Source organism: Aspergillus niger, assembly GCF_000002855.4.
Source record: "Aspergillus niger supercontig An02".
Taxonomy (NCBI): domain Eukaryota; kingdom Fungi; phylum Ascomycota; class Eurotiomycetes; order Eurotiales; family Aspergillaceae; genus Aspergillus; species Aspergillus niger.
In genome coordinates, this window is record NT_166519.1 from 3,455,556 (window position 1) to 3,482,621 (window position 27,066).

At 53.5% G+C, this 27,066-nt stretch overlaps 12 protein-coding genes across 12 annotated transcripts; 7 read left to right on the forward strand and 5 right to left on the reverse strand.

Annotated features, from left to right (window-relative positions):
• Window positions 1-148: 148 nt before the first annotated feature.
• Window positions 149-1,197, reverse strand: An02g14270 (hypothetical protein; the record flags this gene model as incomplete). The annotated part of the gene is made up of 2 exons (XM_001400521.1): window positions 149-994; window positions 1,078-1,197. 2 exons carry the CDS (start codon window positions 1,195-1,197, stop codon window positions 149-151), a joined length of 966 nt encoding a protein of 321 aa, XP_001400558.1.
• A 1,202-nt stretch (window positions 1,198-2,399) lies between these two features.
• On the forward strand, window positions 2,400-4,445 carry An02g14280 (uncharacterized protein; the record flags this gene model as incomplete). The annotated part of the gene is made up of 3 exons (XM_059746797.1): window positions 2,400-2,539; window positions 2,625-3,918; window positions 3,993-4,445. The coding sequence occupies 3 exons, from the start codon at window positions 2,400-2,402 to the stop codon at window positions 4,443-4,445; spliced, it is 1,887 nt and encodes a 628-aa protein (XP_059605726.1).
• A 500-nt stretch (window positions 4,446-4,945) lies between these two features.
• An02g14290 (uncharacterized protein) lies at window positions 4,946-7,172 on the reverse strand (the record flags this gene model as incomplete). The annotated part of the gene is made up of 7 exons (XM_059746798.1): window positions 4,946-4,956; window positions 5,001-5,014; window positions 5,126-5,910; window positions 5,968-6,282; window positions 6,335-6,657; window positions 6,721-6,959; window positions 7,036-7,172. The coding sequence occupies 7 exons, from the start codon at window positions 7,170-7,172 to the stop codon at window positions 4,946-4,948; spliced, it is 1,824 nt and encodes a 607-aa protein (XP_059605727.1).
• Window positions 7,173-7,937: 765 nt separating this feature from the next.
• Window positions 7,938-9,434, forward strand: An02g14300 (uncharacterized protein; the record flags this gene model as incomplete). Its single annotated transcript, XM_001400524.1, has 6 exons — window positions 7,938-8,126; window positions 8,191-8,230; window positions 8,302-8,369; window positions 8,443-8,816; window positions 8,871-8,935; window positions 8,995-9,434. 6 exons carry the CDS (start codon window positions 7,938-7,940, stop codon window positions 9,432-9,434), a joined length of 1,176 nt encoding a protein of 391 aa, XP_001400561.1.
• A 948-nt stretch (window positions 9,435-10,382) lies between these two features.
• On the reverse strand, window positions 10,383-13,821 carry An02g14310 (uncharacterized protein; the record flags this gene model as incomplete). The annotated part of the gene is made up of 2 exons (XM_001400525.3): window positions 10,383-11,321; window positions 11,401-13,821. 2 exons carry the CDS (start codon window positions 13,819-13,821, stop codon window positions 10,383-10,385), a joined length of 3,360 nt encoding a protein of 1,119 aa, XP_001400562.3.
• A 1,090-nt stretch (window positions 13,822-14,911) lies between these two features.
• An02g14320 (hypothetical protein) lies at window positions 14,912-15,420 on the forward strand (the record flags this gene model as incomplete). The annotated part of the gene is made up of 2 exons (XM_059746799.1): window positions 14,912-15,091; window positions 15,232-15,420. 2 exons carry the CDS (start codon window positions 14,912-14,914, stop codon window positions 15,418-15,420), a joined length of 369 nt encoding a protein of 122 aa, XP_059605728.1.
• A 346-nt stretch (window positions 15,421-15,766) lies between these two features.
• An02g14330 (uncharacterized protein) lies at window positions 15,767-16,540 on the forward strand (the record flags this gene model as incomplete). The annotated part of the gene is made up of 5 exons (XM_001400527.3): window positions 15,767-15,798; window positions 15,942-15,965; window positions 16,102-16,158; window positions 16,231-16,358; window positions 16,440-16,540. 5 exons carry the CDS (start codon window positions 15,767-15,769, stop codon window positions 16,538-16,540), a joined length of 342 nt encoding a protein of 113 aa, XP_001400564.3.
• A 1,287-nt stretch (window positions 16,541-17,827) lies between these two features.
• Window positions 17,828-18,317, forward strand: An02g14340 (uncharacterized protein; the record flags this gene model as incomplete). The annotated part of the gene is made up of 3 exons (XM_001400528.3): window positions 17,828-17,846; window positions 17,903-17,998; window positions 18,055-18,317. 3 exons carry the CDS (start codon window positions 17,828-17,830, stop codon window positions 18,315-18,317), a joined length of 378 nt encoding a protein of 125 aa, XP_001400565.1.
• Window positions 18,318-19,204: 887 nt separating this feature from the next.
• On the forward strand, window positions 19,205-20,376 carry An02g14350 (uncharacterized protein; the record flags this gene model as incomplete). The annotated part of the gene is made up of 3 exons (XM_059746800.1): window positions 19,205-19,271; window positions 19,371-19,675; window positions 19,735-20,376. The coding sequence occupies 3 exons, from the start codon at window positions 19,205-19,207 to the stop codon at window positions 20,374-20,376; spliced, it is 1,014 nt and encodes a 337-aa protein (XP_059605729.1).
• A 428-nt stretch (window positions 20,377-20,804) lies between these two features.
• On the forward strand, window positions 20,805-22,975 carry An02g14360 (uncharacterized protein; the record flags this gene model as incomplete). Its single annotated transcript, XM_059746801.1, has 6 exons — window positions 20,805-21,137; window positions 21,207-21,695; window positions 21,749-21,920; window positions 22,001-22,603; window positions 22,668-22,771; window positions 22,955-22,975. The coding sequence occupies 6 exons, from the start codon at window positions 20,805-20,807 to the stop codon at window positions 22,973-22,975; spliced, it is 1,722 nt and encodes a 573-aa protein (XP_059605730.1).
• A 467-nt stretch (window positions 22,976-23,442) lies between these two features.
• An02g14370 (hypothetical protein) lies at window positions 23,443-23,966 on the reverse strand (the record flags this gene model as incomplete). Its single annotated transcript, XM_059746802.1, has 2 exons — window positions 23,443-23,505; window positions 23,607-23,966. 2 exons carry the CDS (start codon window positions 23,964-23,966, stop codon window positions 23,443-23,445), a joined length of 423 nt encoding a protein of 140 aa, XP_059605731.1.
• Window positions 23,967-24,702: 736 nt separating this feature from the next.
• Window positions 24,703-26,500, reverse strand: hxk (hexokinase hxk-Aspergillus niger; the record flags this gene model as incomplete). The annotated part of the gene is made up of 5 exons (XM_001400532.3): window positions 24,703-25,578; window positions 25,643-26,050; window positions 26,140-26,165; window positions 26,248-26,370; window positions 26,461-26,500. 5 exons carry the CDS (start codon window positions 26,498-26,500, stop codon window positions 24,703-24,705), a joined length of 1,473 nt encoding a protein of 490 aa, XP_001400569.1.
• Window positions 26,501-27,066: the final 566 nt, after the last annotated feature.

Here is a 27,066-nt window from a genome sequence, read left to right on the forward strand (position 1 = left end):
GTTTCGTATTGCGGAAGCATATTTCCACTGATAGGAAACTCTCACTCTCACTCCTCTCAAGCATTTGGGCTTAGCTTAGCTTAGCTTAACCTATTTGTAACCAAACTAAGCCCGCGAGATTAAGATTGAGATACGAAGTAGAAAGTTCCTATTGTCCCAGCTCATCCTCATTCTCATCCAACTCTTCCTCATCATCTTGTCCGCCCAACCGCGAATAAAGTCCCTCCAGCTCCGCCATGGCGTTCGCATCCCCGGATAAGGCCAGCTCGTTCAACCGTTGAATCTGCGCCAGCTGTTCATCGGTACGAGCCCAACCACGTAGCCGATCCTCCAGATTCGTCATCCGCTTTGTGCTAAATGTTGTTCGCACAGCATCGGTCTCGCCTTTGCTGCGTTTGAGGCTGGCGAGGCGGTCTAAAAATCGTGCTTGATTGGTTTGCGGGGCGCTTTTACGGATTACACCAGTGGTGGGGGTTTCACTGGGTTGTTCTGCAGCGGCAGAATCCGCAGCGTAGACGTTGGAGGATGAGCTGGATATGAGGTTCGCTTTGCGACCGAGGATTTTCACGCTGTTGGCTGCGAGGAGGTCGTAGTTTGGCGTGTGGCGGAGCGGAGGGACTGGATTACTACTACTAGTGAAGGAGGAAGGGTCTGCATCGTGCGGTGGTGAGGAGGATGTGTCCTCGGGACGGGCGATGAGTAACTCGGTACCGATTTGGTCGGCCCAGGTGCCGCTGAAGATTTGATTCTGATAGGAGATGATGGGGTTGGGGGTGTGAAGGCCTAGGATTTGGACACGGTCGGCGATGGAGGGGTTGTTGGGATCAGCTTCGGTGCTGGAGAGGGCGGCGTCGGGTTGGTCATCGTGATATTGACTATGGGAAGGCGTGGATGGACTGGAGGTGGGGAGGGAGGAAGGATCTTGTGGTTGTCGGCGTCGAGGGGGGCGGATGGGACCATGGAGGGAGGTGAGATCGAGAGTCAGATAGACAGTCTAGTGATGGTGAGATTTGAGACTTTGTCAGCATCGCAACCAAGGCAGGATGCTAGCCAGACTTGCCAAGGTGAGGGACGAACTTCTGTCTCGGTGGGATGATATTCGTATTCATATTCGGAATCATCATCGTCTTCGGGGTGGACCAGGCTGGAATCCGCCAGCATGGCTGGATCCAGCATTAAGGGAGTGGGGAGGGCCATGGATGCAGATGGTGATAAACCCGTGAGCAACTAAAAGTGATATGATGATGGTAGAATTATCGAGCTGGGAGAGAATGATTGGATTGATTGGCAGGGCGGCAACTAAACCGCGGCGGCGCCCGACGATCCAGACTTGGCGGTGAATCACTCCACTGCAAGCTGTTGGAGCCAGTCATCATCCATGATTCCCATAACTGCTCTGCATTAATTGTTAGTTGGATAGAATGCAGCAGAAGAGGCAGAAGAAGACCCTGCTGACTATCGTGTTTGTCATCGCTTCAGGCATCCATGAGAGGCTGAGCTGACGGACTGAACCCTTAGACTTTGCGACCCTGAGGATCCATCGATTTCAATCCCCTTCTTCTTCTTGTTTTTCCTCCATCAGCTCCAGTTCCAGTTCCAGTTCAAGCTCCAGCTTGACTGACGGGGTTATTTGTCCTTGTCCCTGCTGCATCCACCGCAGCTGTGAAAGTCCCTGCTGGATGATCGACCGGATGACTTCATCCCCCCCTTCTTGCATCATCACCAACTCTCTTTGTCATTCCAATCCGGTTGCAGTGCGAACTCGGCCATTCCATCTAGATAGTCCACAGTACACTGTACACCAAGGCACAGTAAACTACTAATTCAGTTTTCATCATTATTCAATATTCTTCTCCCAATTGATCCATCCAAGATCAGTGAGTCCACCTGATTCATTCATTCAGTCAATGGCCCCTCTTTTCTTCCGTCTGTTCCGTCCTGCTTTTTCCCCTCTCACTTCCCACTCACTCCCTCACCGTCGGTCTCGCTCGCTCGCTCTCTCTCTCTTTCTCTCTTTTACTATGACGATCCGGCAACCGGCGGAAGCCAACCAAACCAGCTGCATCCGTCGTCTTCCCATTCGGACTCGTGCCTCATCATCCATTATCTAATCCGCTTCCGTGCGAGCCGAATCTCTATGCTTGCTGCTTCCAGCAAATTCCTGTGCTGGACTCGGCGACTCCAATGCCCGAATTTCCCTGTTCTTCCCCTCCCCCCCTTCAGCCCTAAGCATCCACTATCACGTCCCGCGGCCCTGCTGTTTGTCTGCCCTACCAAATCGTCCCATCATGACCAATTACTCATGGCCAATCACTACCCAATTCTGTCCCCTTCTGTACCATCATTCTGACCTTCCGAGTCCCGTTCCTGCTGTTCTCGACCCTACCGGCTGACTGACAATGTCATCGCGCCTGCCCGCTGTTGCTTCTTATAGTGTCCCCTCCGCTTCCTTTACTTCCGGGCTCAAATGCCCGGCTCGGTCGCTTTTCTTCCTCCCTGCTGCTGCTGCTGTTGCTGCTTCTGCTGTCGCAGTCGCTCTGTCATCCCTCCCCCCTCGGCTCGGATGCCTCTCATCCTCTTGCAAATTCCCCCGAGGATTCCTCCGTGACCGATTTGGCCGACAGCCTGGCCGCTGTAGCTCCTCCTACCTCTGCTGTCCCGATTGGGAATCTGGTCACACTCCCCCCTTCTACCACTTCCACTCCCGGTGATCAGTCCGGGTTAGTGGTGTCTCCCTCGTCGCGCTCCAATTCCTCCGATCTTGAAGCTTCTCCCGGCATCGCGCAGCAGATGATTCGCTCCACCAAGGTTGCCATTGTCACCCTCGCTTCATTGATCGCCTATGTCTTGATCAATAGCGCCGCGCGGGCCGTGAACCCGTCGGCTTTCGTCTGGTATGCTGAGGATCATGACGAGCAGAGCTGGATTGCCTCCTCGCCGTCCTGGCTGGATCGCAAGGCCTGTCGCTGGCTCGGCATGTGCGGGACCGCCCACTTCCGCCTGGTGCGGGCCCGCTACGGCCAGCGCGAGCCCACTCTGGGACCCTGGTCGCCCGAAAGCGAGGCCCACTACGCCGCCTGGCGCGATGCGCAATTCAATGACTCCCAGCAGCCCGCATGGGATGAAGCCGAACGCTCGCGTCGGCAAATTCCGGAGTATGTCTTCCAGTATGCACCGTTGGTCTACTTGTCCTCGCATGAACAGTTCTGGCCTGGAGACATTGCCGAACATCTCTACCACGTCACCCCGATGCTGAACTACACCCCCATTCAGTCGGATGAGGAGCATCCCACCCTGCAGAACCTCGATCAGCTGAACGAGTGGCAGGAGGGTGAGTACGTATATCTGACCAGCAACGACAATGTAGAGGATCGCCCGCCATGGATTGAGGGCGAGAAGAATATTCCTGAAGATCCCGATGACGACCTTGAGCTGTCTTGGCCCGACTGGGATGGCCGGATAGACGGGCCTATTCCCGGGGACACGCCAGAGGAACGCTCCCAGTGGTATGACACCGGCCGTCTCTCATCATCGGAGGGAGAGGATGACAGTTGGTCTCCTGAAGACCTGGGCTATCTCCGCCCGGAGGACCTCGCGGACGAGGATGTCCGAACCGAGTTGCGCAAACGGTTCGGCGGCGAGCCCATCCACGTCGAAAAGACTGGCGGGCGCAGTAATGCTCCGGCAATTCTGCTGGTGATGGACAAAGGCCACGGCGTCGTAGATGCGTTCTGGTTCTATTTTTACAGCTTCAATCTGGGCAACGTAGTGCTGAACGTGCGGTTCGGGAACCATGTGGGTGACTGGGAGCACTGTCTGGTGCGATTTCACGACGGCAAGCCCAAGGCGCTTTTCTTCAGCGCGCACTCGGCGGGAGAAGCATACAGTTACGAGGCCGTGGAAAAGATCGGCCAGCGGGTAAGTCGAGATATAAATTGCTCCCCTCCCGCCCGTCCAGGGGATTCCCGACGCTAACCATGGATCCCTGGCAGCCCGTGATCTACTCCGCCATGGGCACCCATGCCATGTATGCCACCCCGGGCATCCATGCCTACATCCTGCCCTGGGGCCTGCTGCACGATCAGACCGACCGCGGTCCCCTGTGGGACCCTCTTCTGAACGCCCACGCCTATACGTACGATTATGATAAGGATGCCCTTCGTGCATCCACCGCCACCCCGAGTGCCCCTATCGAGTGGTTCTACTTCAACGGCCATTGGGGCGACAAGTTCTATCCGCTAGGTGACCAGCGACAGTATCGATTCGCAGGTCAGTATCATTATGTCAACGGCCCAGTGGGACCGCGATTCAAGCACCTCAACCGCCACAAGGTCTGTCAGCAGCGGGATGAGGAAGTCTGTGTCATTAAGAACTACATTGGGGAAGAAAAGCGGGCTAAACGCTGGGCGGGTACTCGGCCTGAACATGAGAAAGAACATGACTAGACGGGGGTCCTCCCTTGGCTGTTTGACAAACCCCAGCCGTGGCACACAACATGAGGTATCGTTCCGCACTTGTGCACTCCATGCTGGTCGGAACCTATTCCTACTTTATCCTTATTCTTTTCCCGACTTCCCCTCGTATCGTTATCTTATTCTTTGTGCGCATTTGCTTATTCCGGTGTTATCTCATGTGGATATACCCTGGCGTTTTCCTTTTTTCTTTACATCTCCTTGGTCGACTGCATAGACCACTGGCGCATGTTGGGACTAGATTCCCCCTCAAACCCATGATGGACGAGTTACATGACCCTACCTTATATCCTTACACCACTATACATATCATGACAGTTTTGGACACGGACCAGGAGCCGTATGATGGTGTTCTGGCAGTTTGCATTTAATTTGGACGAGTTACGGTCAGATACGAGGAGTCTAGCGATACGAATAGATGATTGGTTTATAATCTCCCCTCTACATGGTTGACTTGTGGTGTGCCACATGCTTTACTCATTCCCTAGTGAACAAGTAGCTCTACTCAATGAATGACTATATACATACACTCTATCTCTAGTCTATATGCGCGTACACAATGAAAATAACCCAGTACTCGCGAAGAGAGATCCTCTCGAGACATGAATCTCTATTGAGGTACCCTCTCCGAAACCTCCCTCCAGAAATCACACCTCGCCCCTCTTCCCCCTTCCCAAGCGGACGAATTCACCAACCGAAAATGGTTCACAACCCCATCTCCCTCCCGAATCCAATATGACAAGTTCGACGTCACCACATCATGAACCAAGTACCCCCCCGTGGTGTTCAAATCCATCATAACCGGGAATTCGGGCGAATAACTCGGCCAATCAAGCATCCCCGTCCCGTTCTTACCATGACTATTCTTACGACCAAACCTCGCAACAGGAACCGACGCATTCAATTTCCCAGCCGTGGCATCTTCCATCGAAATCACAGGATTATCAGCCATAATGAACTGGCCCCACATCTTCTGGAAAGCCGTTCTGAATCCCTTATCGGGCCAGGTGGCGTCCGCGCTGAAGTACGCGGAGAGGTCGGCGCCGTGGTACGCGGGTGTTACCGAGTATTGGTATTTCCAGGCTTGACGAGGAGTTTGGGAATCGGAGCAGGAAAGGGTGTCGTCTTCTTGGCTGAAGGCGTCGGCGAGCCATTGCGCGGGACACGCGAAGGTCGTTTCGGCGTAGATGTTGAATACCGTTTGTTGGAGGCCTGTTGCCATCTCGGATTGGTTGATGGCCGTGGGACCGCTAGTGCCGATGGTGTCGTAGCGGGGGCTGTTATCGGCGGGTCGGCTGTTGGCGGTTTGGTAGACTTCGTTGAGGAGCGCGATGTCGGATGAGGTGAAGAGGGGGAAGGTGGACGAGATGTATGAGTTGAATGCCGGGCGGGTGACTACGTTGGGGTTGCTTAGGGGGACGCCGTCGTTGGCGTTGTTCTGTGATAGATTGTTAGTGGAGCTAGGGAGAAAGTGAAGGAATTGGAGGGTGCGTACGCCGATGAGAATGCGTTTGCCGCTCACTTTGCCTTGTGCGAGCTGCACAGAGGGCCGTTCTTGGATCAGCTCGCCGTCGATGACCGGCAGGAAAGCCCATGTGCCGAATAGTCCGGACGTGGAGACGGTGGCGCTGGCATTCTGCAGGAGAGTGCTGGGAGCTGCTACCAGGCAGTCAAAGGTGGTTGCGTAGTTCTTGATGGCAGTGGAGTTCGATCCGCAGCCGGCCACTTCAGCAAAGTCTTTGTAGTACTGCTCTGGTACCTGGTCGTGGTAGTTGAAGATTGGGGGTGAGTAGGCGCTCGCAGCGATGATCTATGCGGAGACTGTCAGTTCGGTTCCGAGGTGAGAATTGAGAGAGACGGACGTTATTGAAGAGGTTGAACTCCTGACCCCCATATGCCAGCGCATGCAGCATGACTGCTCCGGCGCCTGAGGACTCGCCGCCAATGGTCACACGCTTAGGATCACCACCGAATTTGGCAATGTGCTCCTGTACCCATTGGATGGCAAAGCGTTGGTCCAGAAGACCAGCGTTCGTCACACCGTGCTCCTTGACCTCCTCGGAGGCGAGGAAACCGAATGCTCCCAGACGGTACTGGATTTCCACGGTGATGAACCCGTTGTTGTTGGTGTTCATCATTGGGCTGGGGTCATAGGTGGCACCGAAGAGCCCATAGCCACCACCGTCTGTCGATCGAGCATTACAGTTAGCTAGAATATAGGGTGCTACACAGTTATTGATAGGCTTACGGATCCATAGCAGGACGGGCAGGTCCGTCGCATTCGGGGGGGCATAGACATTCAGGTACAGACAGTCTTCATCCCCAGGCCCCGAGTTAAAGCCGTAGATGTACGGTGTCTTTGCCGCCCCGGATTGAGGACAGACGGGGGGCTGGTCGACGGCTAATGTGATCTGGCTGTTGTTCTGCAATGGAGGTGCAGGCGCCTGCCAACGCCGTTTACCCACTGGGGGAGCTGCGTACCGGATACTGGGTGCTAGATCAGACCATGTCCACAACATAGACTATCTCGCGGTTGGTCAAATGGGGCGTGTTTCAGACATACCTCTTCCACACATTCAAGTCGTAAGCGGTACTGTAAGAGCCCTGATAGATCGCGTACCCCAGATCAACGATGGGGTGCTGGCTGGCGCAGGAGAGTGCCGCGCTGGCAGCGAGCAGCAAGCAATACCCGGGCTTCATCTTCACCAGAGACTGTGAGATGAAGTTGGCGGCTCAGCGAATCGGGTTCCCTGCAGAACAACAGTTAAATTTAGGAAAAAGAAGCAGGGATGGACAGTCCTACCAACGGCAATTAAGCGGCAGTGCGTCCGAGCCCAGATCCAGCTCAGGGGCAAGCTTTTTAGCGCATGGTGTAAGCCAGCGAGGTACTAAGTCAGCACTTAATACTTCTTGGGATAGCATGGCACGACGGGCTCAAGCCGACGGAGCAGCGGTGGGAAGCAGGCGAGCAGCAGAGCGGATTGCGAGTGGATCGCAATCAATTTGGGCGGCCGCCATTCGATCACGGGGCTAGCACGTGTGGCCGGTCCGATGCTTCGTTCTGTACCGGCCATCGAGTTTAGACTCCAACTAACTCGCCGGTTCTTCCTACTGGACAATGCCTGCTAGTCCGTTATCTCAACTGCCTGAAGGATGACTCGCTCAATCTCCGAAACTTAGCGTTGGGGCCAAAAACCGCAATTAGAGCGCCTCGTCTATCCTTCGTGCTCTCCTTGGCAGCAGGCATCTCACACGAGCTGGGCTGACTGCCGATAGGATAGACTGGCTAGGCTGTCAGCATGAATAATTGAAGAAACCAAGGGCAAGGGGCCTACCAGACCCACCGTAAGCAAGCCAGCAGCACCTACAAAACACAATGGAAGGCACTTAGAGAATTCTGCTGCTGCTGCTGATGCGGCTGCTGCTGCGATACAGTCCCACGGTTGGATGCTGTAGCCGCCCAAGATGAGCTCTGCAGGGGCGAACTATTCAGCGGCATACCTGGCACAGTCGCGTGTGACCGAGGTGACGGTGGCATACTCGGTCCCGATCCCTGTTGAGATCTTGACTACCGTGTGGCGACTCTGGATCAAACTGCGGCCTTCCTCAGAGCATGGCTTGACCTTTGACGACTACGTGATGATCTGGGCTACGGTGAGCCATTTATCGGATAATTGTGTCTTAAAGGGCACGTCCTGACTCATATGTCTCCATATAGATCATCGGTGTTGGCGTCTGCGTCAGTGGATTGGTTTACGGTGCGCTTGACCGGCCCGTCCCGTTGACATCTCTGGACCGTGTAGCTAACTACAAATCCACCTCACGGCAGGCCCTCCCTATGGGTTTGGTCGACATGTCGCCGCTCTACCAACCAAGGAAGTCGAAACGTTCATGATGGTATGAAGGAAATAACCAAGTCAAGCCGACACTCACCTTCATATGGCTGACGGATCCGGGACTTCCATGGTAGGGCGACTATATCTTCAGTCACTTCTACGATGTTGCCATCGCCAGCACCAAGCTCTCCGTGTTGGCGTTATATTATCGCATTTTCATCACCCCGAAATTCCGCCTGGTCATCATCTCAACCGTAGTTTGGGTAATTCTATGGCTCATGACCATGGAAATTGTCCTAGGGCTGGAGTGTCGCCCGATCGCGAAATTCTGGAATTCGAGCGTTGAAGGGACATGCTTCAACCTTGTCGCCTTCAGTTACTTCACCAATATTGCGAACCTCGTCACTGACATCTGGATCTTTCTCCTCCCCCTACCCATCATCCTGCGCCTCCAGATCACGAAAAACAAGAAAATAGGCCTCAGCTTGCTCTTCTCCGTCGGCTTAGCGTACGTACTCAGTCATAGTACCTAAGAACTTCTAAGTAGCTGACAAACATCCAGAACCTGCGCAATCAGCGCAGCCCGACTAACCGTCGTAGTCACCCAGGGCTCCTCCGACTACACCTGTAAGCCAACCCACCCTTTTTTCTTCTCCATCCACCCCAGCCCACTCACCTAAACACAGGGGCCGGCGTCCCTCTTGGCATTCTCTCCGCCTGGGAACCCCTCGGCGGCATCCTCTGCGCCAACCTCCCGATAATCTACAAGTCCCTGGCTGCCGTACTCCGCAGCATAAGGGGCACTCTTCGCACCCACGGCTCACGCAGCGCACACCCCTCATCCACCCAGCGCCAAACGAAGTCCAGCGCCAACAACCATCACAATACCTGGCTTCAGCTGAATAATGGCAGCGGGGCCGGGAATAGCTATCGCTCTGAGATCTTGGCTTTGAAGAGCATGGATGATGACGATGATGATACGGAGATGCAGCCCATGCGGGGGATGAATACGATTATGGTTGAGAGGCAATTCGAGCAGGAGGTTATCGATCAGCATCATGACCCTTCTCTTAATCATCATGATGGGAGGGAGGGGGATGAAGAGCCCTTGAGGGGGGGAAAGTGATGTTATTTCTTCCTTGTTCGTTTACAGTATGCATGATATAGATAGGTATAACGTTAGTTTCTCCATTGTCGCGGTGTAGGGGTCTTTGTAGAGGTCATGCCTGTTGCAACCTAATTTACTGTAGCCCTACTACCAACCCTTCGTTAATGCACGTGCGCGGTAGAGCAATGGAAAGGATAGTACGACGCTAGGGTTCTACATAAATCACCGCTCAGTACGGGTTCAAAAGAAACAGATGTAAGTACTGCCTAGCGGGATTACGACAAAGGTAGATAGTACGATAGACATACACGAGATCCAGTGATTAGCAAACAAATCAGGCACAGCAGCTGGCTAGTACCTAGATGAAAACAGAAAACCAGAGCAGGACTTGCCAAAATGTAAAGATGAAGGAAATACGGGACAGAGGCAGAGTAAACGCTGAAGCAGAGCTAGGTATACTGGTATAGTAATAGAAGAATACTGCAAAGGAATGATGAAAAGGAACGATGGGAAGAGGTAAAAAGATGTGACCCGACCCCAGGGTCGGAGCCAGAGTTAGAACTGCAATTGATATCGAATGGGAAATCAGAAAGGATAAGGAAATGGGAATCCCAGGAAAGGAACGAACAGACCGATCTGGTCGAAACTCCCCAACCGCCACATGAACAACGCCAGGTACAGATTATGAAAAGAAGAAACAAAACATCCCGGTACATAGAAACAAAAGCCGGCCGAATAACGAGACGCCAAAAGGGAATCACAATAATCAAGGGCCAAAGCATATCGATGGACCAAGCCAAACCGATCATCGCCAGCAGACTCCCTTCCCTACCAAACTCCACATCCCAGGAAACACTGCCAATTGATCGAATCCGATCGTCTCAAACCTAATTTCTCCGGTTGCCCGATCTAGGTGGTCTAAAATGGTGAAAAACATGAAACTCATCCGCTGCTGCCTTCTCGCCCTCACACTCGTGTGGATCTCTTGCGTAGCCCGAACTCGGCTTCTTGCAGTTCACGGATCAAGCGGAGGCTCTCAGCATCCGGCTCCTCGTCCGCAACCCGCTTAGGGTTTTTGCCCGGCTGCCCAGGAGATGTTGACGTCGCAGAGTGCCGGTCGCCCTTTTTCTCGTCGGTTGACCAGAAACTCTTCTTGGCATGCGAGGACGAGGAGGGGCGTGATGCGGACTTTTTGGAGCCTGAAGAAGGACCTGGGGTGGATTTTCGCACACCACCGCTTGAACCGCCGAACGAAGAACGACGGGCGGTGGGGGTATGGGTCGTCCCCTTGGTCGGCTTGGAAACATGCGTCTCAGGCATGTACCGATCAACCTGGCGCGGTTGGCGCGAAGAGTGCCGGGAACTTGAGGTTGGTGTGTGCAGGACTACCACATGGTCCCCTTCTCCGTCTGCTTGTTCCTGAGGAACATCGGTCTCGTCGGCCAGTGAGGTCGGCGGTGATACAAGGGTGGCAGTAGGCTTAGAGACAGGCGCAGAATCTATTTCCTTCGCATCGACCGTGTCAGTCTGGAACGTAGGCGGTGATGCGTAGGAGGTTGGCCCCAATGGTGCTTCCTTTTCCCCAACGGTCATTCCCGACTGCCGATTTGAGTCTTTATCAGCCAGCGGCGCATCCGAGAACGGGGCATGGAGATCCACGGCTGCATGAGCATGATCGGACAGGTGATCTTGCGTCCCCGGCGCACCAGCTTCACGATTGTTGCTGAGATGTGCCGGCCTCGACGTAGGCGATGTGCTCTCCTGCTTCATCCGTTTGTTGATCATCGGCCCAGTTCCTTCTTCGTTGATACGAGGCCGTTTGGCAGAAGCAGCAGCGCGCGGCTTTGCTCGTTCTTGCGCCTTAACAGGGTCAATACGGCCGTACTCATCGTGGATACACCGACGCTGTTGTCAGTTAGTATTAGAACTGAATAGAAAGGGAGAGGGAAAAAGAAGAAGAAAGAAAGAGAGAAAGAAAACGAACCTTGCTCTTCCGGCAGTCGTCGCAGGCCTTGCTGCGGCCCTTCTTTCCGGTGTTGGCGCCTTCAGGACTGGCATCATTGAGTCCGAGTCCATTGACCGGTGCACGCGGCGTACCCAAAATGGCGGAGTTGAACTTGGCAGCGACTTCAAACCGATCCGGGTTCCTGCCACTTCCATTGTCTTGAAAGCCTGCTTCCGATGCAATAGCGGCAAGTGAATTCAGCGCAGACGCTGCGTCGTGTGCTAACGAATGGTTGCTGGGGCCGAAAGCGGTCACGGCCGTTTGCTTGCTGGAAATACCGTCGTTATGTTCATCCTTGTGGTGACACCGGATCCTTCGCTTGCGACAGGCATCGCAGGCAACGCGCTTAGGGCCCAGTCCGGAGCCACGGGGTGCAGCGCGCGATTTGGGAGCAGGCTCTTCTTTGATGCCACTGCTCGACGGGCCGTCTGGCATAGCAGCTCCGGCATTCAGCGGACCACTAGGGCCACTACTGTTGCTCATTTCGGTTGCTGGGTCATGAGCCGGCTCTGGAAGCCGCTGTACAGCCTGTCTTTCTGCGTACGTGCGCTGGCTCTCGGCATTACGCTCTGAGCGACGGCTGGGCCTTCCGGCGGGTTTCTTCTCCGCGAGACTGAGTTTCGCATTGCTTTCAGCCACGCCAGGGCGGGTCCAATGCGGTGCCCTCTCATTGCCACGCTTCCAGGCGACCCAGATGCCAAACTTCCTTACGGCATCGATTGGCTCCCCGGACATCTTAGGTATCGAGCGTTTGACCGCATTCCTGGTATCCATCGTCACGCCCTCCGTCAGATAGGCGCCAGCAATGAGGGCAGTGTGATATAGGTATTTTGCAAGATCTGGTAGCCCTTCCAGTTCCGCTTGAGAATAGAAGCGCGAGTTGTGATAAGGCGACCCGGCAGGCGCATTGTTCGTCCGTTCGCCGAATTCGTAGTAGATCGGATACGCTCGGTGGAAGCGGTAGTTTTCGTCCTGCGCAAAGGCGTCAAGAACGCTCTGCGGTAGCGGGTCATCTTCGAGATATCGCAACGCGGTATACCATTGTATCTTCTGGAAGAACGGGTACCTGAACTTCCGTGGAACCTTGGTATCCTTCTCGATCTGCGCGATCTTAATCTGCATCCCGTAGTTCAGCCTCGTAAGGAAATTCCCACCGATGACAAGACTGTTCTCGGGGGTCCAGACGGCATGGATCCAGCCCGAGGGGATCAGCATCGTATCGCCTTCAGACAGATCCACGCGATAGCATTCCTTGGTTTGGTCCCCAAGAAAGGTGGAATCCTGCGCAGGAGAATTACACCACTCCTCATACTTTTTCAGGTGCTTGTCCTTGGGCGGGATGAAGAAGAAGGTCTTTTTGCCTTTCAGAATATGATAATATACCGAGGACCCTCCAAAGTCGATGTGGAAATCGGTATAGCAGTCAGCGACAGACATTAAGACGTAGAACTGGACTTTCGGGCAGTCGCCGACGGCCTTCTGTTCGTCAGGCCAGACAGAGTCCTGAAGGTCAAGATCCCGGACAACCTTTGGCCGACGAATGAGCCTGCCCAATGGGCTCTGTGAGACTTCCAAACTGATGACGTTTCGGACAACCTTGTCGCCAGTACTCTCGTAGTATTCCGCCCATTTCTGCATTGTCCACCTCTTGTCTTCGTTCTGCTGCGATTTGACATCAATGACCTCGACTCTTTCTTCCGGTCCGTAAAGCTCCGCAACTCTTCGAACGGTAAGGCCTTCAGGAATCACCATGTCCAACTGATCCTGGCCACAATCTATCACTTGCTCGTAGCCTTCCTCTTGCTCGACAATATGATCCAGCAGCTCGTCGAACATTTCTTGCGTAGGCGCCTCTTGTACTAGAGTGTCAAACTCGGAATCACTGATCGAAACGGACTCGCGAGTGTTCCACTCCGCAGGGATGACAATTGGTTCCGTCATGCCATTGCCTCGCTCGAAATACTCGGCAGTGACCAGCTCAGGACGCATTCGTGGGAAATTTTCAGGTAGGAACTGAATTTTGCCCTGTCGGATGGGTTCAATGTAGTGATGTTCGAGAGAGTCCGTAGCGGCCTTGACAAGCCCTTGGTTGAGGCCGGCATAATCAATAGCTGTGCGAGCGCGAGAAGATTTGCGCACGAACGTAGTCTGTCCATAAATAGGACGGCATTCTCGACAGATAAATTTGTCCACTGTTCGGAGTTCGCGGTCACTCTTGAACCCAGCACAGACAATATGAAACCACCGTTTGCAACCATCGCAGCTTATCCATGTCACGTCGCCTTGCTCGCCAGTGTCCATCGGGATCCGCACAAGATTGCAAGCCGCGCAGCTAGCCTGGTTAGACTCCTCCGTATCATCTTCAATCTTGGAAGAATGCTCTATCGGCATTTGTGCCATGTTGGTGGTGTGCATTGATAGTTGTGCTTGTGTCTCGCTCGGCCTACCATTTATGACGAACTTTGTGGGTGAATAGTCGTTTTCAGCGTCCCCTTCCTCCTGCCATAGAATTGGTGGAAGAGTGGAGGAGCTTGTATTGGGTCGCATGCCATGGATAACCGGGCGTGATATAGCAGCTGAACCGTCGGACTGTGACCTCACCCGAGACGGCATGTTGTTGGGCCCGGGAGCATTGTATGCATATTTTTCGTCATTGAACCTCCAGCTCGCGCCGCCCGAATCCGCCATGACATGATGCTTTTGTTCGTCCCCATAATGATAAAACGACTCGTCGATGCTGACACGTTTCGCGGGATGCGAGGGAGGATGAAAGTTTGTGGGCCGTGCCAGATTCAGCAAAAGCTCTGCGTCTGTCTTCATGCTATCAAACAACGAAGCAGAATTTGCATCTGACACGGCCACTGTCCGGTGTTGGGTATATGGAGAGGGATCCTTTTCCGACCGCGGACGCTTGCTTGGGCGTTCTGTAGATTCGATGGGCTCGGAGGGGAATAGCGACATGGCGGGGGTGGAGTTTTGAGAAGGAGGTCGGTAGGAAAGAGGTGCGAAGGTAGGACTCGTCGCTAGGGCGATCGTTGCGAGAGCGTCGATGGTAGAACCGGAGCGGCCATGGCTAGAGCGATGAGAAGCTGTCTCATCAGCATGATGGTGCAGTGTAGGATTGTGAGGTACAAAGTGGTCGCGATCGGAGGCAGCAACCCGAGAGACGTTGCGGTCGACCCATGATGCACGGAGGTCGGAGGTTGAGCAAGGCGAGATAGGCTCGACGGCGCGTCGCGGCGGCGAGGGAGTGCGATACCGCGGCGGTCGGCTCCCAATATGATTCAAAAAGGATGTAGCAGTGATCATCGTGTGATCTGAGGATGGAATCGGAGGGAAAGGAGAGAAAGAAAAGGGCCCGGAGGAGGAAACAGGCGTGCTTGCGGCAGACGGGTGCAAAGCGGGGATGTTCGACCACACGGGCTAAAGAGAGGCCACCGCAGGCAAAAAGAGAGTCATTCCTGGCAGACTGGAGAGCGCACAGTAAACAATGAGATGGAAAGTGAATCAGAGAGGAAACCGAGGAGATGGTGGGGTGGTGGAAGGAGAGGGTGACGGAGGAGAGTCGCACGGCGGAGAGGTTGAGGGGGGGAAGTTGAGAGTCTCTGCCGACTGGGAGTTCAATCGAGAGCGGGCGGGAAGAGAGAGCCCCGAGTATGCACCGCGGCGGGTGCGGGCGAAAAAAGAAATGTCTTAGACTGGTCAATCAGGGAGCGGGAGGATATGATGAAGAATACTGGAGGACAAGCGATTAAAGAATGCGCCAGAAAAACAGATTGAGAAGATGAGCTCTGCACCGGAACAGAGCAGGAGAGGCGCGAGGCTTTGCTTGGACGGCCGGTCGAAGGAAGGCAAAGCGGGCGCGCCGCCAGTCTGCCTCAGGCCGGCACTCCCTATCCTAACCTATCGTTTGCGGCGAGCATCCCGGAGAGCAGCGCTACTACTTGCAGTCCGGAGTATACCAAGGGGTGTTTCGCAGCATCTAGACAACGTTTTTAAGTTGGTTAACTATGAGTAAATAAGGATTTATATCTCCACTCTGTCCCCTCCATCTCCGACAGCATCTTCTACACCCCTGACCTCGTCCGTCGGTCTCAATGCCTCGGACTTGTTGTCGTCTGTCTCGAACCAACAAAGTGAGGCTCCTCCAAGCCGCTAGTCCCAATTAGGCAAGGCAGGCTCCCTTCCGAACCTCGTGCTTGTCGCGGATATTGCTTCCCTCTCTCTTCTCCTCTCCCTCTCTCTTCCCTCTCTATACACCTCTCACTCCAGGCCCTCTGGGTATCTGATTCATCTACAACCTCTCCCGACCCCGTTTCTAGGACCTATACTGTCCCACCCGAGAATGAGCCGGAAGCTCGCCCCCGAAGCCAATCGGTAAGTTCTGCTCGCCGAATCTTGCCCCTCTTCGGTCGCCCGCCATCTTTCAATTCCAGGCATTTGTTCGGCACGTTGTTGGCTGGCAAACCTACGAGCCGGGCAAGTATCATATCTAAAGCATCGATGCTGACCGGTTTCAGGATTCTCTTTGTAAAGAACCTCAAGTACGTCGATGATTTCCCAAGATTCGTTCCTCGACTCGCAAACCATCCGTCGCATACCTGTCGACCAACAGCCAGCAGGCGACAGGCGCCCATCGTCTTCCAGAATGCAAGAGCTAACCTGATTGTTTCCTTACAGCTACAACGTCACAGCTGAGCAACTCTTTGACCTCTTCGGCAAATTTGGTCCCATCCGGTAAATCTGCGCATGACTCACGTTCAACCCACTTCTTGGTCAATAATGGCTAATTGTTCCTGTTTCTTCCAGCCAAATACGTCAGGGAATCGCCAACAACTCGAAGGGCACAGCCTTTGTGGTTTACGAAGACGTTCATGACGCCAAACAGGCATGCGATAAGCTCAATGGGTTCAACTTCCAGAACAGATACCTCGTCGGTATGTAACCCCGTGTCAAGGGGAGACGAAGCAGAGAATATATGGAGACAAGCCGATTGGCTGACATTCGTTTCTTTCTAGTTCTATATCACCAGCCTGAGAAAATGCTTAGGTCGAAAGAGGACTTGGCGGAAAGGCAAGAGAATTTGGAGCGTCTCAAACAGCAACATGGGATAGAATGACGTGATGATTGCTTTTGTTCGCTTTCTCTGCATGCCCTTTGCCGGCATCTGGCTGCGTATTATCCTGGGTTGGTCGTGGGGTTTCTGGCGTTTTTCTCTCCTATGGGTTTGATGGCTCTTATTCATTCATGGGTATGAAAGGGTTGCCGGCGGGTTGAATGACACCCTGGCTTTTTGTTCAGGAGAATGATACAGAATGGGTTATTTCAAGCCGGGGTCGGTGCTTGTTGCACCGGCTCCAAGGTTACCAATATAATCATTTCGATCGCCGGCCACCTTTTGGCTGTTGCGGCACCCCCCTCTGAGATTACTGCTTACTACAGGAGTTTTGACTTGACTTGCTACAAAGTATGTTCCCAGTGACCCCGATCAAGGGGGGAACTGACCCTAGCCTACTGCAGAGACCACGTCAGTCGTAGAAGTGGACAGAAATCTAGCGATCGTCCAACGGCCGTCATTTTGCATGGGGGTGGATCAAGCGCCTGAAGATCGTGCATTGACTAGTGAAGTATCTACAGAAACCCCCTGAAGTGCCGACGTAAGGCTAGCCAACTAGTGCGGTAGTTTATGTCTCTGCTGAGCTTCGCTTTAATGGTATCCACTCCCGGCCTCGTTAGCCGCGAGATCCAAGCGCCAATGATATTGTCACAATAGCGCAGGTGCAGCATCGGGGTGACATGCTTGGAACGTCTGGATCTGACGACTCAAGCACCCGGTGATCCTAGACAGTTGGCTTGCAGGCGCCAAGGGGCACCCGAAGCCAGACACAGCAGGCTGAAGAGACACCCAGGTATTTGTAGATAAGGAACACATGCGCTCTACCGGTAGATGTGCAAAACAATACAACGATCGGAAGCAGATTTATTCTACGAGAGCATGAACTACTAACTATTAACCTACTGAATACTGCACCGACCAGTATCTGGGGTATACTGATCTGATCCACTGGGGGTCGATCTTCGATGACAGCTGGAGCACAGGCGCTGGAGAAAGGAGGGGATCAGCCTGGATTCGGCAGTCATTATTAGTGCCTTATACATAAGGCCACAAAACACTGTAAATGCCTTGATACTAAGGCATAATTTTGTGGCCAATCCTAGAGCTGATAGTCATGACTCAGCCCCACCCACCGGGCTTCTAAAGATTTTCTTTTCGCTGCAGTCCAGATGCGCTTCTGCTTCTACAATCACCACCTTCCCTCCCCAGCATTTAGATCTGCAACACGGCAGTGATCCTTTGCGTGAGCCTCTTTAGACCGCTACACACGTTAAACCCACATTTTTAAACATGTCTGAGACTTCTGCCGGTATGCACATCCCAGGTCTCGTTTTTCTCATGGCCATATACTGACAATTTCTATAGCCTGGCCCCTCGCCGATGAGGCCCTTACCCAGAACCTCCTGGACCTTGTCCAGCAGGCCGGTCACTACCGCCAGCTGAAGAAGGGTGCTAACGAGGGTATGTGCTTCCTCAAGAACACTCATTGTCTGTCTGTCTGCTAACTGTCTTTGCAGCCACCAAGACTCTTAACCGTGGTACCTCCGAGCTCGTTATCCTCGCTGCCGACACCTCTCCCCTCGCTATCCTCCTCCACATCCCCCTCCTTGCTGAGGACAAGAACACCCCTTATGTCTTCGTGCCCAGCAAGCTTGCTCTCGGCCGTGCTACCGGTGTTTCCCGCCCCGTGATTGCGGCCAGTATCACCACCAACGAGGCCAGTGACCTCCAGGGCCAGATCAAGACCATCAAGGACAAGGTCGAGAGACTGATGATCTAAGCGTTGGTCTTGTTGTGGAAACCCTCCGGAGGATTATGCCTCCGCGGGTTGCTAAGAGGAATCTATTGTGACTTCGGGAGTTGGCCGGCCATGACAGACGAGGTTTTCGCCCCACAGTGCGAAAACAAGTGTCGATGAATGGTTTGGATCGCTACCGGATGCTCAATTGGATGCTGTGGGCGTTGTGCGCCTGGAATTAGTGCAGATAAAAGTCAATGACAAAAAAAATGTGCCAAAATTTGTGTAGTATATTTTGGTTGCTCTAATGCCGAGTAGTTGAAGGCGCGATTCCGGAATACTAGTAATCATTCTACAACAAAAAATAATACATAAAAATTATAGTCAGGGTCATCAGACTCAGGGTATGTCTTGGGGGGCAATAATTTGCAGGACCGCTGGGTAGGAGCTTGGCGGGCGCTAGTGAGGCCCAGCTGCGGGGGCGGTGTTTTTAGAGTCTTCGAGTTCTCGGGCTGGTCCTGACCTCATAACTCAAGGCTGGCTGGTTCTCCGCCCCATTCTCATCTTCCCATGAAACCCACTTAATTCCTAGCTTCTACCCTGAGACCCTGGCTGGTTCCGGTTCCTTGCTGGTTAAGGAGGACCTGCCTTCTTCGTCTATATTCACCGTCGCGCCCCTAATTCTGGTTGAAATCACTCCCATCATCTACGAAGTCTGCCCCGGCCATATGCCCGTGACACGGACATCCCTCGCAAGATAGGCACGCCGCCATCTTGCATCTCCGCAGGTCACTGGACTCCCCTCAATTATCACCGCCACCAGCTGCTTGGCCTTGAAACTTCCTCGGACTCGTTGCAGTATCTTCTCGCAATAGCCTCTTCTCCTTGATTTTGCTTTTTATCTGTATTTTGGACGCAACATCGCCGCCATGGCCTTCACATCGCTTGCCGGGCTAGTCATAACAACGGCTATCGCAGTCCTTAGTAGCGGTGTCGGTGCGTCGGCGGTTGGTAGTCTGACTACTGCCTCCACCACCTCCATAACGCCGTCACCATCACCATCACCTACTATGCAAACTGTGCCTTTTCATCTAGCTGGTCCAGATCCCACTGATGGAGACGACACCGGAGAATGCAGGCTCCTAGGGCCCTTTTCGCTTCTCGTCCAAGCTGCGCTCGGAGCATTGGCGCTGCTATCACTTGTCTACAAGCGCTGGCGGGAGAGACCTCAGCGACCAGTGAAGGTGTGGGCGTTTGATGTCTCGAAGCAAGTCTTTGGGTCCGCAATGCTGCACCTCGCCAATCTGCTCATGTCTATGTTCTCTGCGGGCCAGCTCGAGATCCGGAGTAAATACAAACCGAATCCATGCTCCTTCTACATATTGAACCTGGGAATCGATGTAAGCTTATCTCTACGCTCCATTATACGGGGTACGTGCTGACATGGTTCGTTTTCAAGACCACGCTAGGCATCCCGATCCTCATTTTCATCCTTCACCTCCTCAACCGCTTAGCTTCGTATACGCCCCTCGCCAATCCTCCGGAGTCTATCGAGTCTGGCAATTACGGAAGTCCACCGCGCGCCTCATGGTGGTTCAAGCAATCGGTGATATATTTCATGGGACTGCTGGGGATGAAGATTTGCGTCTTCTTCCTCATCCAGCTGCTGCCGTTCATCGTTAAAGTAGGAGATTGGGCTCTCCGATGGACGGAAGGCAACACGGCAGTGCAGATCATCTTTGTCATGCTGCTTTTCCCCGTCATTATGAATGCGATACAGTATTACATCATCGACACCTTCATCAAGAAGCCGATAATGCTGGATACTCTCGAAGAGGCGGAGCATGACACCCACGAACACCGCCATGCGCTCCTGGCGGGCATTGATGAGGACGCATCGTTCGAGTCGGAGGATGACTCCGTTGGGAAAGATGATGGCCCGGAAACTGTAAAAGAGGACCTAGTCCGGTTCGAGTCCGCCGAATACAATCCAGCTCAAGTTGAGCACAGCTCTGCCGCGTCAGCCAGATCGGGTAGTAGTCACGGCGAGTATGGCGATTTGTCATCGTCCACCAAGCTTACGTCCCAACATAAGGACTGATATGATCTCCACTCACGTGTGTTATGTGGCGTTTGGTGATATTCTCAGTGATTGTTCTATGGGAGTAGTGATCGGTGCATTTAGGGTTCTGGCAGGATGGCGTGTACATGATTTTACTTCAGCTGTTTGTATGTCTTTTTGTTTTGTCTACTGCGCGTTATACACCAGCAACGCATACGTATAGCCTAAAATATGATCAATTATAAGGTCGCCTCTAAGGTTCCTTTTGAGTAGCAACCTACTTCGATAATTCTGCCTGAAATACCAGGCACAATGTACCGCAGTGACCGCACCCCTCACCGCCCACATCTGCCGGCCGCCGAAGAAAATTATTGTCGGCTTCGCTTTCTGCGATATACACCACCCCCTCTATCCACCCATTCAATTCTCTTCTAAACTCTGAACAATCAGAGAATACCTATCTCACAATGCCGAAGGCGGCCGTTAAGCAAAAGTCTCGCCAGAAGGTCAAAACGGCCGCGCGCTCCCCCTTCGAACCAGGCCAACCCATTCGCGAAGCCAGCGACATCGACATGTCCGACGATGAAACGAGCTCCGACGAGTCTTCGGTGCCGGAGAAGGACGATGCCGAGAGGAAGCTTGAGGCGTTGCTCTTCGGCGACGATGAGGGATTTCTTGGCGCGTTGAAGAACCAGAAGGATCGCAGTTTAGTGCTTGCGGGTCAGAGTAGCGATGAGGAGTCTGCGGAGGAGGGAGACGAGGATGAGGTGAAGGATCTGTCGCAGATGGATGATGCTGATGTTTGTTCTATCTTCTTTTGATCTCTGTTTCCGTAACTCTGCTGGATGCTAACGAATGGGCTGTGGTAGCTTTTCTTCCTTGATTCTGGCGCCGGACCGGTTTCTACGGACCTCAGCGAGGCGGCGCCCGCCGTGCCGTCGGATGAAGAGGGCAGTGAGGAGGAGTCCGGTATGCCTGCGCTGTGGCATGATAGTGACGATGAGCGCATTACGATCTCCTTGGCGAGTCACCAGAGATTGAGGAAGCTGCGTGTTGCGGAATCGGAGGATGTCATTAGCGGAAAGGAGTATATTCGGCGCCTGCGCAGACAGTACTTGCAATTGAACCCGATGCCCGACTGGGCCAACCCGGAGAAGCAGCAACAGAAGGACGATTCTGATGCGGACGAGATGGATACAGATGATGAGGAGCCGACGTCCACGCAGCCGCTGGCTAAGTTGCTCCAGAACGCTACGGACCTTGTCAACGTGGAGGAAAAGACGTCTGGCGGCCGCAGAAAGATGCGCCAGGAGGTTGTGGATATCCAGCGTCTCAAGGACGTTGGCAAAGACCAGCCGGTATGTTTTCTGTTGCTAGGTTGCGCATCACTTCAATCTAACATAGTATACAGTCCTCGGTCGATTCGCTCATGTTCCACCCCAACTACCCGCTGCTCCTCTCCTCCGGACCTGCAGCCACGCTCTTCCTCCACCACATCTCCCCCTCCTCCCCAGCCCCTAACCCGCTCCTCACCTCGTTCCACATCCGCAACACCCCCATCCACACCTCGGCCTTCACACGCCGTCCGGCAACCGCATCTTCGCCTCCGGCCGTCGCCGCTACTTCCACATCTGGGACCTGGAGACCGGCAAGGTGGACAAAGTCAACGGCACCGCCGACCGTAAAGAGGAGCAAAAGTCCATGGAGCGATTCAAACTCTCCCCCTGTGGCCGCTACGTCGGTCTGGTCGGCACCTCCCGCAAGGGCGGCGGTCTTATCAACATCCTGGACTCCGGCACAGCGCAGTGGATCGCGCAGGTGCGCGTGGACGGCCGCGGCGGCGTGGCTGATTTCGCCTGGTGGAGCGACGGCGAGGGTCTAACAGTGGCTAGCAAGAACGGTGAAGTGTCCGAATGGGACGGCCGTCTCAACCGGGTCGTCGCGCGCTGGATGGACGCCGGTGCCGTTGGCACGACGGTGCTCAGTCTGGGTGGTCGGTCCGGCCGCACTCAGCTGGGCGGGGACCGCTGGGTAGCGATTGGCAGTTCCAGTGGTGTGGTCAACGTGTATGATCGTCGCGAATGGGCTGCGGCGTACGCGGCGCAGAGCGAAGACGTCGAGGCTGGTCAGGCGGCGATTCCTCGTAACCCGGAGCCGGTTCGGGCGCTCGATCAACTCACGACGCCGATCAGCCACTTGGTCTTTGCGCCGGATGGACAGTTCTTCGTTATGGCGAGTCGGTGGAAGCGCGATGCGTTGAGAATGGGTGAGCCTCATCCCCTAACTTCCCTGATCATAGACTTTGTAGAAAGAATACTGACGATAGACAGTTCACCTCCCCACATGCACGGTGTACCGCAATTGGCCGACGTCGAATACGCCTCTGGGTCGCATCTCGTCGGTGGCTATCTCGCCCAACTCGGAGCAGTTGGCTGTGGGTAATGAGCAGGGACGGATCAGGTTGTGGGAGATTAGGGGATGATTAATTATTCCTACTTGGTACTTTACAGTAGCCATAAAAGTTATATACTGCATATTACGTGGAGTTAGTGTAGAGTAGAATACCAGTGCAGATTCATTCAATCATATTGATGGCATGTTATGTGACGTGTAACAGATACATACGAGCGAGCCCTAATAAGCAACCATATCCAAGCAAACAAGGTAAAAGCAGACAAAGTAACCTATGAACACCTCCGCCACTTTCCGCATAATCTCATCAGAAAATAATCGTCAATTGAACAAGATAGGAAGATAGAACCGAGATAGAAACGTCAGAAGACGGTGTGTAGAAGCAGACTGCCCGTGTTGATCAATCAATTTACCGCAGACCCTATACCATTAACGAGTAGTCAGTACACCATTCTCATATAATAAATACCAACCATACTCCTTTCCTCCTCTCTCTGTCTCCTTCTTGTAAGGACAAAACAAAGAAAATATAAAGACTGGGAGAACTAACCAATCCACCGAGCTATACCACCAAACAACAGTTAGCCATCCATACCCCACAAGACAAAAAAGTAACCAAGCAGATGGAAGATACATACCAATCCCAAAATCCCCGACAACTAATCCCCCAAAACAAAAACCCCTCGTTAGCATTTACCCTTTTTCAACGCAATCCTCAACAGGAAGGACACCGGTGATACTTACGAAATCAAGCGGCTGCACAAGTCACACTCATTAGCACCCATCCACATACACATACACAATGAATAGTCTGACACAGAGAAGTTGGAGGGTAGGGGGGAAGGGTATATACATACATCACTATTATCCTTGTCCCCTTGACCATCATCACCCCCCTTGGGATCCTCCTTTCCATATCCATCATCACCATAATCTTCGTAGTCACCATCGTCGTGACCACCATCATCATCATCGTAATCATCATCGTCATCACCCTCATTACTCGTCTCATACTGCGCCGAGGCACCCGACGCAGAGGCAGAGGCGCTAGCCGACGCCCGAGAACTGGGTGTAGCCGATGCTGCGGCGTTGGGGGTGTGCATTGCTGCTGTTGCGGGTGTCGCTGGGGCGAGGTCTCGGTTCTCTATGATGGGCTTGGCTGCGGCGAGGGCTGTAGTGGCCCAGAGGGTTGTTGTTAGGAGGGTATCGAGTCTCATGGTTGGGAGGTACTGTGTATGCTAGGTAGAGTAGTAGATGGAGGGGTTTGGTGGTGAGCAAGTAGTGAGTGAGTGAGGGACTTCAATGGTAGTATGAGAAGAAAGATGAGGGAGAAGAGGGAAGGGATAGGGTAGGGTTGGGCAGGGTAGATAGGGCAAATATTTATATCATCATCATAGTTCATCTAGGACTAACAAGTGTAAACACACTGTTGCTGGTAAGTATCTACAAGGTTCATCCATGATGGTTCCTACATGATACATGCAAGGATTCATGGGGATGTGCATTCCGACCCAGTTCCAGGTGAAATCAGTTGTCGGGTTATTTCTTTTCTGTCCACGAGATTCAAGCATTCTTCGTCTATCCCGCCGGGAATGTTTTATCGGGATCCCCCATTCTTCCTGTGCAACCAAGTCAACACTGGCCAACTGAGTGACCGTGCACATTCTTTCTTTTTTGCCTTCCGCTTGCATTGCTCAGGGCTTGTTTGCTGCGGGGTTTTGTGTCTACAGGATGGTAGTGTGGCAGGTCTAGTCGATAGGAACAAGAGAGTTACACATTCACTGGCTTACTGGCTTACTTTTTAATCAGTACAAGGATTGCTCCAGACCAGACCAGGCCGGGCCAATTCTTCATAACAACTGTAATCAATTATTTTCATTCCGTCCACCGCCGTCTCAACACCAGAGAATAAAATATCACACCAAAGAATTCATATTTATGTGCGCCAGGTCATTATAGCAGGGTCTTCATGTCAGCCATGTTTCGGATACCGGCCAGGTTGCCGGCCTTGACCCGCTTCAGGGTCAGCGCCGCAATCAGCGCAGCTCCCACACCAGATCCATCCTCGGCCGCCATGATGGTCACCTTGTCCTGCTCCTCCGGAGCCCAGTCCAGGATCTCGCGCAGAGCCTTGGCTCCGCGCGCCTTGAAGTGAGGGTACTTGGTGAAGACGGAGCCGTCGGCACCAACGTGGCACGAGTCGATCTTCTTCTTCGTGCAAATGGCGGCAACACCGCAGGCCGACAGGCGAGCGGCACGCGTACCGATCAGCTCGGCCAGGCGGCGGATCATCTCCAGCTCCGCCGGGGTGGCCTTGATGTTGAGCTCGCGCTCCATGAGCTCCTCGGTCTCCTCCAGGTTCTCGTAGGGGTCCTCCTCGATGGCTGCCAGGAAGGAGGCATCCAGGATGTAGGGCTTGCGCAGCTTGGTGGTGTCCTGGCCGTTGAAGATGAGGCCGGGGCGGTTCTCCACCAGGTCCATCAGGGCCAGACGGAAGATCTCACCCAGGTACAGACCGGCGGTCATCTTCTCGAAGGCCTGCTGACCGGGACGGGGCGAGTCGCGGTCGATGATGTGGTCGTACTTGGTCAGAGGCAGCACGATGTGCTCGTTGTCGAAAGCACCGTACTCGCAGTTGATAGCCACGGGCATGTCGGCGGGCAGGTTCATGTGAGCCAGCTTGGGGATGGAGCCGGCGTTCTCCATGTAGGCGGCGTTGACACCGGTACCGAAGATGCAGCCGATCTTCATGTCGGAGTCGGTGTAAGAAGAGGCGATGAGGGTTCCGGTGGTGTCGTTGATCAGTGCAGCCACCTTGATGGGCAGGCCCTAGAGAGACATACCAGATTAGCTCGGGTTACACATCATGGGGGTGGAGGGGAATTCGACGTACGCGCTTCTGCAGGATGGCCTCCAACGGCGGGACGACGTCGTGGCCCTCGACACCATCAATGTCGAAACCCTTGGTCCAGCGCTGCAGGACACCGTGGTCGATGTAATCCTGGGTGGCGGGGTAGGAGAAGGTGAAACCCAGGGGCAGCTTGGAGATCTTCTCGTTCTCGTGGTGGGACTCGATGAATTGCTGCAGGCAGTCGGCGATGTATTCCCACAGCTCCTCGGCGGTACCGGTCTTCAATTCCTCGGGCATGCGGTACTTGGACTGGGTGATGTCGAAGGCACCCTTCTCCTGGGTCAGGGTGATCTCACAAACACGCAGGTTGGTGCCACCCATGTCGAGGGCGAGGAAAGTACCCTGTTCGTCGCCATCGGGGAATCCCAGAACCCAGGTGACGTTCATAGGCTGAGAGGGGAAGAGAAGCGTTAGTCGAGAATGGAGGAAACAAAAACGAATTGAGTCGAATGCCGCATTGCGAGAGCCAAAGCACTTACGATGTTTCCACCCTCGACAGAGAGACCTATTGCATGGAAGAAAGAGAGTCAGTCGGAGTGATGCATTCCGGGGCCGCATTGGAAGCGGGTAAAGTGTGGAAGACGCACCCTTTTCCAATTCCTTGACAAAGTGGTTGACAATCTGCTTGAGCTTGGAGCGATCGACGGTGAATTGGTCCTCGAAGTCCTTGATCTGCTGCAAGAGGTTCTGGGGAACATCGGCCATGGAACCTGGAGAAGCACGAGGGAAGCCATCGGGTCAGCGATCGGCATCCCGAGAAATGGAGGGGGGAAGTGGGAGGAGGAGAGCTATGAGTTTACCCTTGCGGGAGGGGGGACGCTTAGGACCGATTCCAACCATGATGACGGTGAATAGATATTAGATGGAGAAAGAGGTAGTAGAGAAGGATAGTTTGATCAAAAAGAAGAATGTAGAGAAGTCAAGGAGAAGATGGAGCAGAGAGAGTTAGAATTAGAAACCGGGATGAAAGAAGATCGAGGGGGAGTGACGTGGGGCAGCAGCAGAATCATAAGCGTGGAAGCAAACAATAATAATAATAATAATAGTTGAACTAAAGTTGGGCCCCGCAGTGGAGGGGAGGGATCGCCTTCACCGGTTGTTGCTTTGGGTGTCTCGCCGCTTCATGTCTTGTCCTCTTGCATCAAAGTATCTCGAGAGTTTAAGTACTTTGTAGTCCAGGCTCTACGTGTCAGTGTCTAGATAAGTATAGCATGAAGCTAAGAGCTGTCATGTCGTTTGCGGGAGACAATTTTGCTGCGGAAGAATGTCATGTATGCACTCTGTACTGCTTGCTTCCTCATCCCGCATTCTTTACTCTTTCTTTCATTGATTAATTGATTCATCCATCACTATTTAACCTCCTCTCTTCTTTTGTTTATTATCATCAATCAACAACAAGTTTGACT